Source organism: Solanum tuberosum, unplaced genomic scaffold (genome assembly GCF_000226075.1).
Source record: "Solanum tuberosum cultivar DM 1-3 516 R44 unplaced genomic scaffold, SolTub_3.0 scf00065, whole genome shotgun sequence".
In the NCBI taxonomy this organism is placed as follows: Eukaryota; Viridiplantae; Streptophyta; class Magnoliopsida; order Solanales; family Solanaceae; genus Solanum; species Solanum tuberosum.
In genome coordinates this window covers 1145740-1159384 of record NW_006238992.1, presented here as the reverse complement: position 1 = coordinate 1159384, position 13645 = coordinate 1145740, and the positions used below count along the sequence as shown (strand labels likewise).

At 35.9% G+C, this 13645-nt stretch overlaps 2 protein-coding genes across 5 annotated transcripts; one reads left to right on the top strand and one right to left on the bottom strand.

Moving 5' to 3' along the window:
- The first annotated feature begins 142 nt into the window (after positions 1–142).
- LOC107060213 (uncharacterized) lies at positions 143–1329 on the top strand. Its single transcript, XM_015307808.1, has 2 exons — positions 143–1090; positions 1183–1329. Exons 1-2 carry the CDS (start codon positions 143–145, stop codon positions 1327–1329), a joined length of 1095 nt encoding a protein of 364 aa, XP_015163294.1.
- Positions 1330–6880: 5551 nt separating this feature from the next.
- LOC102598260 (serine/threonine-protein phosphatase 7 long form homolog) lies at positions 6881–11374 on the bottom strand. Of its 4 annotated transcripts, none has more exons than XM_015307823.1 (7): positions 11236–11373; positions 9572–11158; positions 9292–9486; positions 8772–9212; positions 7862–8552; positions 7709–7777; positions 6881–7151 (listed from the first exon to the last, which is right to left on the bottom strand). In XM_015307823.1, exons 2-5 carry the CDS (start codon positions 10349–10351, stop codon positions 8343–8345), a joined length of 1626 nt encoding a protein of 541 aa, XP_015163309.1. In that variant the 5' UTR covers positions 10352–11158; positions 11236–11373; the 3' UTR covers positions 6881–7151; positions 7709–7777; positions 7862–8342. The 4 variants fall into 4 exon arrangements, with proteins under 4 accessions (XP_015163309.1, XP_015163308.1, XP_015163307.1 ...); XM_015307822.1 differs by lacking the exon at positions 6881–7151 and having other exon boundaries at positions 7362–7777; positions 9572–10359; positions 10732–11158; positions 11236–11374; XM_015307821.1 differs by lacking the exon at positions 6881–7151 and having other exon boundaries at positions 7362–7777; positions 9572–10884; positions 11069–11158.
- Between the last annotated feature and the right edge of the window lie 2271 nt (positions 11375–13645).

Here is a 13645-nt window from a genome sequence, read left to right as displayed (position 1 = left end):
AAAAGCGTGGCTTGGATGTCAACGCGCATTTGAATTGGTGTATGGTGACTTTGAGAAATCATTTAGTGACCTACCTAAATTTTTTGCATCTTTTCAACACTTTAACCATGAAACATTTGTGGAATGGAAACACGAAGAGTCTATGAGTTCATCAGAGGTAAAAACTTTTAAATTTGTATTTTGGGCTTTCAAGCCATGCATAGATGGATTCCAAACATGTCGCCCTATTATTTCAGTAGATGGAACTCATATTTATGGAAAGTATGAGATCAAATTATTAATTGCTGTTGGAATTGATGGAAATGATATCATTCTTCCTTTAGCGTTTGCTATTGTAGACAAAGAGTCAAAAGAGGCATGGAAGTGGTTTTTTAGAAATTTGAGTGCACATGTGATAAAAAGTAGACAAGATGTATGTGTTATATCTGATAGGGCAAAAGGAATCTTGACTAGTTTGCAGGAGTTGCGGCGATTTCAAGAGCCTCGAGCCTTCCATCGATTGTGCACAAGGCATCTGAAAAGCAACTTTCAATCTAAATTTCCAAACAAGGACCTCAGCAGATTGATGTGGAGGGCTGCTTCAGCCCATCAAGTAAGGAAGTTTGAATCCTTGATGTGGCAGATTAGAGAAGAAAATGTCGAAGCACATGAATACCTCATGGAAATTCCCTTGGACAAATGGACTGTTAGCCATGATGGTGGAAAAAGATGGGGAGTGTTGACAACAAATCTTTCAGAGTCGTTCAATGGAGTGTTGAAAAAAGCACGAGGTTTGCCTGTCATTGCTATGGTTAGACTTTCATTGGAGCAAACTATTGAACGGTATACCCGTAGGTCTCAAATAGCGCACCAACTTGCAGAACAAAATGAATTATGGACTGGGAGGTTCAAAATAAAGTGGAAGAAGAATTATGAAAGTTCAAAAAGGCACTTTGTTTTTTATTGGAATATACCCACAGGGATATACGAGGTTAGATCTATACAAGTTGATGGAACTGGTGGTAATCCTTATTGTGTTTCACTGAATGAAAGAAAATGTGATTGTGGAAAATGGGTTAATTTGCACTTCCCATGTTCACATGTCATGAAGGTAACTGATAGAATGGGGGGGCTAGCTAGAAATTTTGTTAGCGAGCATTTCACAATAGAGAATTATTCTTCCCATGTTCATATGTCATGAAGGTAACTGATAGAATGGGAGGGCTAGCTAGAAATTTTGTTAGCGAGCATTTCACAATAGAGAGTTATGTTGCAACATATTCTGGGTCATTCTCACCTATTGGTCATGAGGCATATTGGCCATCTCCAAGTTTTACAAATGAGAAGTAATGAATTCTATCGTCGTCCTAATCGGCCAAGGACAACTAGAATACCTAATGAAATGGATCGTGGTTCTACAATGTATGAGCGAGTTTGTGGATTATGTAGGCAGACTGGACATGATAGGCGTCGATGTCCCAATCGTAATTAAATTTAGATCATAATTGCAGCAATGCTAACCCCTTATCTAACTTGCATCACAAAACAAAAGAAAGCAACAATCTTTAATTGCTTACTATATCACATGAAGAAAAACCAACATAAAACTCATCTCATACACAATTTTATTTTGTTTCCCAATATCAAAAATCAATGAGAAACAGTGGATCTAACCAACAAAAAGAAAATCACCAGATGACTAAAAAAACTCTTTCAACATCCACCAGTTCTACCAATCACTTGCATGAGACTCTAAAACCAAATAAAAACAGAGATTTAGAAAAGGACTAGCAACCAAATAATAAGTCATACCAGATGCAGGACACAACCAAATGCAGACAGCAGCTCCAATCAACAATATCAATTACGTGTGGGTATATGAATCATCACTGACCATGTTTCTCCATTTAAATTTATTTCATGCCACTATATAAAGTAAATGAAAAATAAAAGATACTAGTTAAAAACTAAAAGACTCCTGGAAAACCAAGCTTTTGGTATCAGAGCTTAATTGATAGAGTTCTGGGTGAATTCTCCGCATCTCCAATTTGTTTTTCAGTATATTGCAGAGTTGAAGGATTGCGATGGCGACGAAGATCGACCACAATCATCCTCTGTATCTATCGACATCTGATATCCCAGGAGCTGTGCAGATTGGAATCCAGCTCACAGGGATGGAAAATTACTCACTATGGAGTCGAGCTATGCAATTAACCCTTTTGACGAAGAACAAGATGGGATTTATTGATGGCAGTCTTCGACGAGATGATTTTAAGGAAGAACTGGAGAAGAAACAGTGGGATCGATGCAATGCGATGGTCCTCTCTTGGTTGATGAATAATGTAGGCACAGATCTGGTTAGTGGTATCTTGTTTCGATCTAATGCAGCTCTGGTTTGGAATGACTTGAAGGAACGATTCGACAAGGTAAACATGTCACGTATTTTTCATCTCCACAAAGCAATTGTTACGCATGTTCAAGGAGTTTCTCCAGTTTCAGTTTACTATTCAAAATTGAAAGATCTTTGGGATGAATATGACTCGATACTCCCACCTCCTTCCTGCGACTGTGCAAAATCAGTTGATTATACTGATAGTATGCTTAGGCAAAAATTACTTCAGTTTCTTATGGGGTTGAATGATAACTATGGGCAAGCAAGGAGCCAAATTCTTATGATGAATCCATCTCCTAGTGTGAATCAGTGTTATGCAATGATTGTTCAGGATGAAAGCCAACGTTCCTTAAGTGGATCTGGACAAACGATTGATCCAACTGCATTATTCACTCACAGGCCTGGAGGCAGTGGTTTTGGATCTCAAGGTTCTGGTAATGGAAGTGGTAATGGTAATTCTCATCGATTTCACAAAGGAGGAAATATGTACTGCGATTTTTGTAACATGAAAGGGCATATTCGAGCCAATTGCAACAAGCTCAAGCACTGCACACATTGCAATATGCAGGGTCATACAAAAGACACATGCTATCAACTCATCGGTTACCCTGCAGACTACAAAGGAAAAAAGAAGGCGAATATTGTTACTGCACCTTCATTGCCTCAAATGCAGCACAATAGTTTCAACAATAATCTCAATCACCCAATGCAGTATACAGGTGATGGTATTGGCCATTTTGTTTCTCCTATGCAATTTACAGGAAATACAAATGGATACAGTCCTGGATCTACTGCTGGAAATTTTGGACCTGGATCTGTGCCACAGTTTACTCCGAGTCAATATAACAATATCCTTCACATGCTGAACAAACCCATGCTGAGTGAATCCAGTGCAAATGTAGCAGGTATTTTCGCTGGTTCTTCTCACTGTAACAGTCCTACTCATAGCTCATCTTGGATAGTAGATAGTGGTGCTACTGATCATATGGTTAGTAATAAAGCTCTACTTAATCATGGATTATCAGTTTCTCACCCAGGAAAGGTCCAACTCCCCACAGGGGATTCAGCTGTTGTTACACACTCAGGCAGTTCACAATTAACAGGAGGTGATGTAGTTAAAAATGTGTTGTGTGTGCCCACTTTTCAGTTCAATCTTCTTTCAGTGTCTAAGCTCACTAAAGAACTAAATTGTTGTGTCGTTTTCTTCCCTGATTTCTTTATAATTCAGGATCTCTTCACTGGGAAAGTGAAGGAGATTGGTGAAGAGATTGATGGCTTATACATTACCAGACCATACCAATATCATGATAAATCAAAGAAGGCACTGGCAGCTGTTAAAGGATGTGAAGAAGCTGAAACGTGGCATAAGAGACTAGGTCACATCCCTATGAGTGTGCTTAGGAAAATTAAGATGTTTGATCGTCCAGAAAATCTTGTTCTACCTAGTTGTGATGTATGCCCATTGGCAAGACAAGTTAGATTGCCATTTCCTATTAGTCAAAGTAGAAGTGAAAATTGTTTTGATTTGATTCATTTGGATGTATGGGGACCTTATAAGGCTACTACACATAATAAAATGAGATATTTTCTAACAGTGGTTGATGATCATTCAAGATGGACATGGATTTTCTTAATGCACTTGAAATCTGATGTTTCTACTATTTTACAGAATTTCATTTTGATGATTAACACTCAATTTGGATAGAAAATTAAGACTTTCAGATCAGATAATGGTACTGAGTTCTTTAATGCTCAGTGTGATGGGTTGTTCAAGAGTCATGGGATTGTGCACCAAAGTTCTTATCCACATACACCACAACAGAATGGTGTAGTGGAAAGAAGGCACAGACATATTTTAGAGACTGCAAGGGCATTGAGGTTTCAAGGTCACTTACCAATTGAATTCTGGGGTGAGTGTGTCTTAAGTGCTGTACACATTATCAATAGAATTCCTTCTTCAGTGTTGCACAATAAATCACCTTTCGAATTGATGTATAAGAGATCTCCTGACCTGTCTTACATGAGAGTGATTGGTTGTCTATGTCATGCTACAAATCTAGTCAAAACTGATAAATTTGGACCGAGGGCTATTCGATCAGTTTTGATGGGCTATGGTTCTACACAAAAGGGTTACAAGTTATATGATCTTGAGCATAAAAAATTCTTTGTTAGTAGGGATGTGGTGTTCAATGAAGCAGTGTTTCCTTTTCAATCCCCAGCATTGTTGATCCACCTGATACAACATTATTCTTGGCTTCACCTACCTGTTCCTCTCCTATTGAGGATACAGATGCAGTCCAACCTGCTACAATAACAAGTGAAGAAATTATACACGTAGCTTCCCCTCCTTCAGCTGTTCCTGATGATCATTTGCATCCTTCTCCTGAGAGAAGGAGATCTCACAGGCCAAGTAAACCACCTCTTTGGCAGAAAGATTTCATTACTGCCTCCACAAGTAGATCAAACAATTGCCTTTATCCTATCTCAGACAACATTGATTACAGTTGCCTTTCCTCCACTTATCAATGCTACATTGCTAGTTCATCAGTTGAGACTGAACCTCAATTTTATTATCAGGCTGCTAATGATTGTAGATGGGTACATGCTATGAAGGAAGAAATTCAAGCATTGGAGGATAACAAAACTTGGGAGGTTGTTTCTTTGCCAAAAGGAAAGAAAGCAATTGGTTGTAAATGGGTTTATAAAATCAAATATAAAGCTAGTGGTGAGATAGAAAGATTCAAGGCTCGGCTAGTAGCAAAAGGTTATAATCAGAAAGAAGGCCTGGATTACCAAGAGACCTTCTCTCCTGTAGTAAAAATGGTTACATTGAGGACTGTTCTGACCTTGGCTGTTTCCAAGGGATGGGACATTCAACAGATGGATGTTTATAATGCCTTTTTACAAGGAGATCTTATTGAGGAAGTCTATATGCAATTGCCACAAGGATTTCAGCATGATAAGAAAGGGGATCCTAAAGTATGCAGGTTACTTAAGTCTCTATATGGGCTGAAGCAGGCTTCTCGCCAGTGGAATGTAAAGCTCACTACTGCTTTACTTGCTGCTGGTTTTCAGCAGAGCCATCTTGATTATTCATTGATGATAAAGAAGACTGCAAATGGGATTGTGATTGTACTTATATATGTGGATGATTTGTTGATTACTGGCAGCAGTCCACAACTTATAGTTGATGCCAAACAAGTACTCAAGGCAAACTTCAAAATTAAGGACTTGGGAACTTTGCGATATTTCTTGGGCATGGAATTTGCCAGAAATGCAGGTGGTATGCTGATGCATCAACGGAAATATGCCCTTGAGATCATTTCTGATTTGGGATTGGGAGGATCTAAACCATCTGTCACTCCTGTTGAAATGAATTTGAAGCTTACCACACACGAGTTTGATCTACATGTTGGAAGTTCAGGTGCTGATTCTTTGTTAGCAGACCCTACTGAATATCAACGACTTGTTGGAAGGTTGTTATACCTTACCATAACAAGACCTGATATATCCTTTGCAGTCCAGCATTTGAGCCAATTCATGCATACTCCTAAGGCTTCTCATATGGAAGCAGTTGTTCGAGTGGTGAAGTATGTGAAACAAGCTCCAGGTCTAGGCCTTTATATGGCTGTTCAGACAGCAAACACACTTCAAGCATACTGTGATGCTGATTGGGGTTCTTGCATTAACACTAGGAAATCCATTACTGGTTATATGATTAAATTTGGAAGTGCTTTGTTATCTTGGAAGTCTAAGAAACAACCTACCATTTCCAGAAGCTATGCAGAGGCAGAGTATAGGAGCCTCGCCTCCACTGTCGCTGAGATAGTTTGGTTAACTGGTTTATTCAAGGAGCTGGATATGCCATTGTCTTTACCTGTTTCTTTATATTGTGATAGTAAAGCTGCCATTCAGATCGCAGCTAATCCTGTCTTCCACGAAAGGACTAAACACATCGACATTGACTGTCACTTCATTCGGGAAAAGGTTCAAGCTGGACTTGTGATGATTCAATATTTGCCCACACATGAACAACCTGCCGATATCCTCACAAAGGGACTCAGTTTTGCACAACACTCTTATCTAGTTTCCAAGCTAGGCTTGAAGAACATCTTCATACCACCTAGCTTGAAGGGGGGTATTGAGGACTACGACTATGATAAACAAGTTGCAGCTAGTTGAGCTGAGCTGGCAGACGAATCAGTTAGAGTTTGTTAGAAGATATTTTATGTAGTTAGTAGATTGTTAGAGATTATAAGTAAGTAGAATCTTTTGTGTATAAAAGGTCCTAGTCTCATTCATTTGTAGTTAGACAATCCAATTTACAGATGATTTCAATGCAAGTTCTCTGAAGAAGATGAACTCTCTGTTTTCTTAACTGCTTCCATTTACATTTTTTTACCATTGATAGTGTACTGTTTCAGCAATTTAACAGTGTTAATTTCCAGATTGCTAATAGAGGAAAAATTATTAGTGCATAAAGTTATCTACTGCATAAACTTAGAAATGTAGAGGAAAAAACAAACTTAACTTAGAAATGCTCAGATTGCTAATACTTCAAACAACTCGAAATGTTTGATTTATATAATTGGACACAGCTAATACAAGATTGATTTACATGATTTTTCACTTCTTTCTCTTTCAATACTTCATGGTCCAATAAATGCCGGGACACACAACTCTCGAGTAGAAACTCCAAAATTGAAATCCAACGCCAGAAATTGATGTCATTTACTTCGTCTAAATAGCTTTGCACAAGCTCGCAGGGGAGATCATTAAACTGGAACAAAGAATATAATCAGGACCCAAAGTAGGTCTACAGCATAATGGAAATACTCAGGAGACAAACTAAATATCTCACTGTAGAACATGTCCCAAAACCCATAAATCTTGAACAGTTCTCAGCAAATGAAAGCGTTAATACTCACATTGCTTGGAGCAGCACAATGATTGATATTACAATGATTGACTTAAGAGAATATATCACTAGTTAAAGCATAGATAAAATGTAATATATTATTCTTCAACTGTATCTAACAGCTACAAGGAAAAAAAAATTCACACAGTAAAGAAATTAAGACAACCTTTATAAAAGTTTAATGAAGATCTAAGTAGCATTCATTCTTGATATTAGCAGTCTTAGTTACAGTGAATATTCTTTGACTAAAGAACTTTCACAGCCTTGTTTCCTACAAGGCCTAATCATTCTCCAAACCCTTGAACAAAAGTTCCATGATATCTACATAAGATATAAACTCTGCAAGTAATGGCTAACCAAATAATTCAAAGGGAAGATAAGAAACAGAGAGAGGAGGGGGAGGACGAGTACAATGACACCTCTCAATTACAGTTCTTTGTTTGTCTTTGCTTGTTTCTTTTTGCCATGCTGGCGAAGATAGTGACTCCCTGACAAGCAAGGGTAATTTTAAATTATTCAATTAAAAAGAGGAGCATTTATGTCAAAAAATAATATAAAGATGTTAATAATACCAGTCCCACAACGCTTAGGAAAAATCGTACGCTTCTCCTTCACTGATGGTTCACCACATTCGTTTGCATTCTCCACTTCATCGTTGGAATTATCCAACTCATTACTTTCTATATTATTGTTGGAGTCCTCCAAATGATTAACAACATCAGGGGTCTCAATGGACATTGGCAGCCCAGGTGATGAATTAAAGTTGGGGGCATTCTTAAAATGTTGATGCCGAGAACCACCAAATACATTCTCAAGTGACGAAAGACTTGGATTCCTTAATATTTGTGACGTCGTGTATGGGACAATATCAGTATTTGTTGGTTGATATGTCATACCTGATGCCCCAGGAGTGAACTCCTGAGTTTAGCCCCTTGAAATGGAACCAATATCAGAAGTTGTGTGATCATCTTCGGAGACTGATTCGTCCATTTCAATAGGCACTCGTCCTTTCTCAACAGCACAAGCCATCCTACTAGCAACACCACCTTTTCCTCACCTACGAACAGGGGAATGTAAATGATCATCATGTAACTCATCTCTTCTATAATCGGCTTGTACATTAATCCTATCAGCCTCGTGCACATATGTCAAGCATTTTTCTCCTTCATTCCGGACCATTGCACGAAATATGTATAAATCCTTCATTGATGGCTGATCACCAAGTGCTCTCGCTCTATCCACCATGGAATGAATATGACGCACCTACACAAAGATCAATTCTTTTTCTAACAAGCATTTTCGATTCTTTTTTCTAACAGATGCTCAAACAAAGATCAATCTGAAGCACTTGTATAATATTTTCTAAGAAAAAACATAGGTAACAATTTTCCAAGTCAAAATTTTCGAGAAGAAGTAATATTTACCCTGCCATTGATATATCCTCAAAAGATAAATCACAAACACACGGAATCTAATACATACCATTGTTTCATATGCCGTTGAATTTGGTACATAACCTTTTTGTTGTTGAGGACGCTGAGTAGGATTACCGATAACAAGACGAGTAATGCGTTTGAACCAAATAAGGTAAGGGTCATCATATCGAAGTGGTTCACGATTGAACGGTGCATCACAAATATATTGAAGCCGTTGGTTCCAAAAAGGCAACCATTGTGCATGCTCCAACTTCCAATTTGTATTTGGTCTGCCCCTACGATCATGGTGAAAATGTGTGGCGTCAAATAGAAATGGAGTTGGTATCGTTTGTTTCAATCCAAATTGTCTCATAACTCGATCAGGCAAGTGAACCTCGACGACATCCCAACAAAAAATTGGAGCTCTAACACGCCATATGTCTCGTCCAATTCGACAATAGTCAGGAAGATTCTCAATTAAGTCATCCGAATATGGTTCCCAAATAAACTACATAAAGAGAAAAGAAATGAGTTTCAACTACAATATATACATAAAAAAATTTAGAAAACCCTGTATACCATCATACCTGATCCTCTGTCATGGAATCAAGTGCATCCCTAAAAACTTTCAACACATGCTTAGTGGTATTAGTCCAACTAAAATGTGCAAACCATCTAGTAGCATGTGGACCCCTAGGTAAACCAGCAAGAAAATTATTTTCGGTGTCCCTTTGTGCTATTACCTGAGGTTTGAGGACAGTAACTCTCTCCCATGCCCAAATCTAAACATAATATATAAATATATAATTATGAGATTATAAACTAGAAGAAATATTTATAAATAATTGATGTAGTTATTAAGTATACCTGGAGTAGTGGTAGAAATCCAGCTATCTCGTTTTGGTTACTCTGTGAGGCCTTACAGAGAAAGTGATACAAGCACGCTAAGGTTGCACTACCCCAACTATAAGAGCTAACTACACTGAGATCCTCGAGCATAGGAAGGAACATAAGCTTTAAATAATTTCCAGATGTATCTGCCATCATCATACCAGCAATCATCCAAAACATGTAACATCTAGCCATTTGATTGATCATATCTTGTGTTGCCAAGTTAGGTAACTGTTGTTGCTCGAGCATATGTGCATTAAGTGCAGTTACCTTGAGGCTACTACGGTTGAAGTTTTGAGGACGTGGAATAAAACCTAACAATCTTTGACAAATATTTTGCCAATCCCCTATGGTCCTTATCGACTCATCACCAAGTACTGGATCACCATTCACAGGTAAGCCATACAACACTTCTACATCTTGCAACGTGATTGTCGCCTCACCCGTCCTAAAGTGAAACGTATGAGTCTCAGGACGCCATCTCTCTACTAGTGAAGTGATCAAGCTACGATCAATACTAGGTCGATTTGATCTATAAATACCATATAATCCTGATAATTCAATCACTTCTAAGACTCGTGGATGAATGGGATATTTCTTTACGAGGTCCCAAAATTTTCCATCACACCTCCTCGTATTTAAAATCATATTAACATTTCCATCCCATATATCCCGTGACCTATGGGTAAGTTGTTGAGTTAATACTGATGGTTCAAGTGGACCGGGATCCAATTGGTATGCACTATAACCAACCATATACGTATCTATTAAAATGAAAAACACGTATGAAAGTAAATTAAATATTAATGTTAGCTCAAAATATAACAAGCAAATCAAAATAAATGTACTGTCACCTAATGTTTCATTAAAAATTTGGAAAATGAACTCAATTTTAATAGAGGCCGGTTGCAGGTCAACCTGTTATAGTCTTCCATTCCATTTTCATGTGAACATTTTTTTTCATTGTTTCTCTTTGCATCAACAAGATGCATCAATTCAAAATGAAAACACAACATACAAATCAGAATTTCTTGAGTGATTATTCTATAGAACCAAAACGATGTAAATTCGAGAAGATAGAAATTCTAAAATTCAAGCATTCCTTCTACTATTTTGTAAGGAAAAAAAAAACATACCTCAAGGCTCTAACACAGAAAAACTAACTTCATTCCAAGATTTTCGAAAGATTTATAGCCATAATTTATCGTGAAACTCGATATAACAAGAAATCCCCAAAATTGATTTTGAAATAGAAGAGCTACCGTTTATCCACGAAATTAGGTTTTGACCTGAACTAGGCCAATCAAGAATCAGTGAACAGAGCATACACAGGAATAAAATATAACATTCATACAGGGATTCAAAGATAAAATTGATGATCTCTCCGTCTAGTTGCAACAATAACAGTTAAGGAAAAGAAGGAATGATACAAGACATGGTGGAGTACAACACAACAAAGATTAAATTGCTTACTGAGAACTCCCGAGTCACCAGTGAGTTGGATCTGAGTGATGTTGGGGTCGTTAGTATTCCGGTCAATCGCCGCCAAGGGTGACTACCTCGCTGCAAAGAGAGGAACAAGAACGTCAGGGAGCTCGATTCGTAGCTGCAAAATCTTGGAAATGGACTTGGACACATACCTGGAAAGAAGCTGAAGGGGCTGAGATGAAGTGAAAGAAGAAGGTTTCTCAAAACCACCATAGTTGTAGATCTGGACTAACCAATGTATTTTGGAAAGTTCCTTCTGTATTTTCTTTTGGTATTTTTGTTTTGTTTGGATGGTGACATTTGTGGATATGAATGAATAAAAGGTCCACGTGACCACAATTCACTTTTTTTTAAAAATATGTGGGTTACGTTTTACACTTAAAACATTACTCATAGTAACATTTTACACCTAAAACGTTACTCATAGTAACGTTTATTTATTTAACATCGTCAACTCCGTCAGTTTTTGTCCGTTGAATTTTTAAAATAAAAATAATCTAAAACGTTACCATGAAGTACATTTATACTACTTTTGTAAAAAATTAAAAAGCGTATTAGTTTGGTGAATTGGTTTTAAAAATAGCTTATTTTGGTAAAAAATTCATAACTCATAAGACACAAAAGAAAATGAAAAAAAAAAAAGAGAGGCAAAAATAACATCAAGGTCTACTATATAGAAAAAACTTCTTATAAAAATAATAACATTACAAACGATGGATTGTATTTTATTTGAGATAAATCGTCACGAACAACTTTAATTTCTAAATCCGTTTGCACATGTACAATCACACACAGAGGCTCACAACCATTACATACACAAATCGCGTCGTCTAGTAATCAACGATTATGAGGCATTTCCTGTAAAACATCATTTCTAGAGTAAAAATTAAGTTGATCTTTATTATCATCCATAGAAGAAGAGATTGATGGTGAATATTGTGATAATGATAGATCACAATGGTTACTAATAGTAATAAATAATCATGAGAGTTATAATTATAGTACTGTTTCTGGCCATTATTGCATAAAAGTTCTAAGCTTCAACACAATATTTTTCAAAATAATTGTCCCTTGCGAATAATCAATTAAGGGTCTAGCAAGTGATTATATATGTACTACTAATAGTAGTACCTAGGCCTGTTTTTATTGTTTGTTAGAAACTATGGCGAATTGAAGTAACATGTTCTTCCCTCCGGTTTGTTTTTACTAATCACGGTTTGTTCAATGAAAAATATTAATTAATTTTCGAAGTTAAATTGAATTAGAATAATTTAACATTTTATATTTATATATTGAAAGCCATATAAAAAAAATACTATAAGTTGCAATCTTTCTCATATTAATATGATAAAAGAAATACATTTTAAAATATTGGTCAAAATTCATGTAATTTGACTCTCAAAATATATAATGTGACAAGTAAAAAGAGAGAGAGAGTAATTTTCTTTAAAAAAATAAATCAACTTGTAAGAGATAAGATCCTAGCTATAGTTCAGCGGCCGTTCTTGATTTTATATTCCAGACACCAGACTAGGTCAATTATCTATAATTTTAAAAGGTTTAAAAAATTAGTGTATTCGATAATTACAATGGCAACTTGCTTATTAGTTATTTGTTGTCACCAATTAGAAACTTTTTTTTCTCTCTCACCCAACTTGTTGTATCCTGTTTAATCTAAATTTTACTATACGGAAAGAAAAAACACAAAATCTATTGCTAATTTTGTTTAATTTCGCGATAGATTATCACTATAAGAAAAAAAGCATTTTCCAACAATTTTTTTGTTGTTGCTATATATTAGATGTTGTTGCAAAAAGTACTTTTGGCAACAATATAAAAGTTGTTGCATGTTGTTGCAATAAACGTTGATGCGAAAAGTTTTTGCAACAACAAAATATATTGATGCCAAAAGCTAACTTATTGCAACCAAAATAATTGTTGCCCTACATTAATATAATTGTGGCTTATAAAAAATTTCGCAACAAAATTTAATGTTGCCACAAATTACCTTTTTTACCAACAATATCAGTTGTAAAAAATTGACAAAAAGTTAGTTAATAATCTGTTAGAAGGCTTTTAGCAACAATAATTTTTATTGCAATGCATATTTATTATACAACTTTAGCAACAATTTGTAAGTAGTTGCTACTTACATAATACACATTTTCTTTTTAGAAATTTTGTACAAATATTCTCTACACTTTTAGCAACTATTTGTGAATAACTTCTATATACACAATACACTTTTCTTTTAGAATATTTTCACAATATTTAGATTAAGAATTATATAAATTTGCAATGGTCAATGTAAGATTGATAGTCCAAAGAACTAAATACTTCTGCATGTTTGTACTTGTAAGAAAAAAGAATAAGCAAGTCATTAATTATATTCTAATCCTACTAGTAACTTTTAGAATAATCCGATCTTCCAATAGTACTTGTATTGAAGCAATGATTCAATTATGCATGTCCATCCTGCAAATAAAAGATAAATATAATTATAATTTGACAAAGTATGTTAATAAAATACACAAATATAAATCTAAAAGACAGATATTCATA

Coding starts and splice junctions, on each gene's coding strand:
- LOC107060213 (XM_015307808.1), top strand. CDS start 143: ATGAGTTCATCAGAGGTAAAAACTTTTAAATTTGTATTTTGGGCTTTC. Junction 1,091..1,182: donor CATGTTCACATGTCATGAAG/GTAACTGATAGA, acceptor TATGTCATGAAG/GTAACTGATAGAATGGGAGG.
- LOC102598260 (XM_015307822.1), bottom strand. CDS start 10,351: ATGGTTGGTTATAGTGCATACCAATTGGATCCCGGTCCACTTGAACCA. Junction 9,213..9,291: donor ATTCCATGACAGAGGATCAG/GTATGATGGTAT, acceptor CTCTTTATGTAG/TTTATTTGGGAACCATATTC. Junction 8,553..8,771: donor CAACGGCATATGAAACAATG/GTATGTATTAGA, acceptor ATCTTTGTGTAG/GTGCGTCATATTCATTCCAT.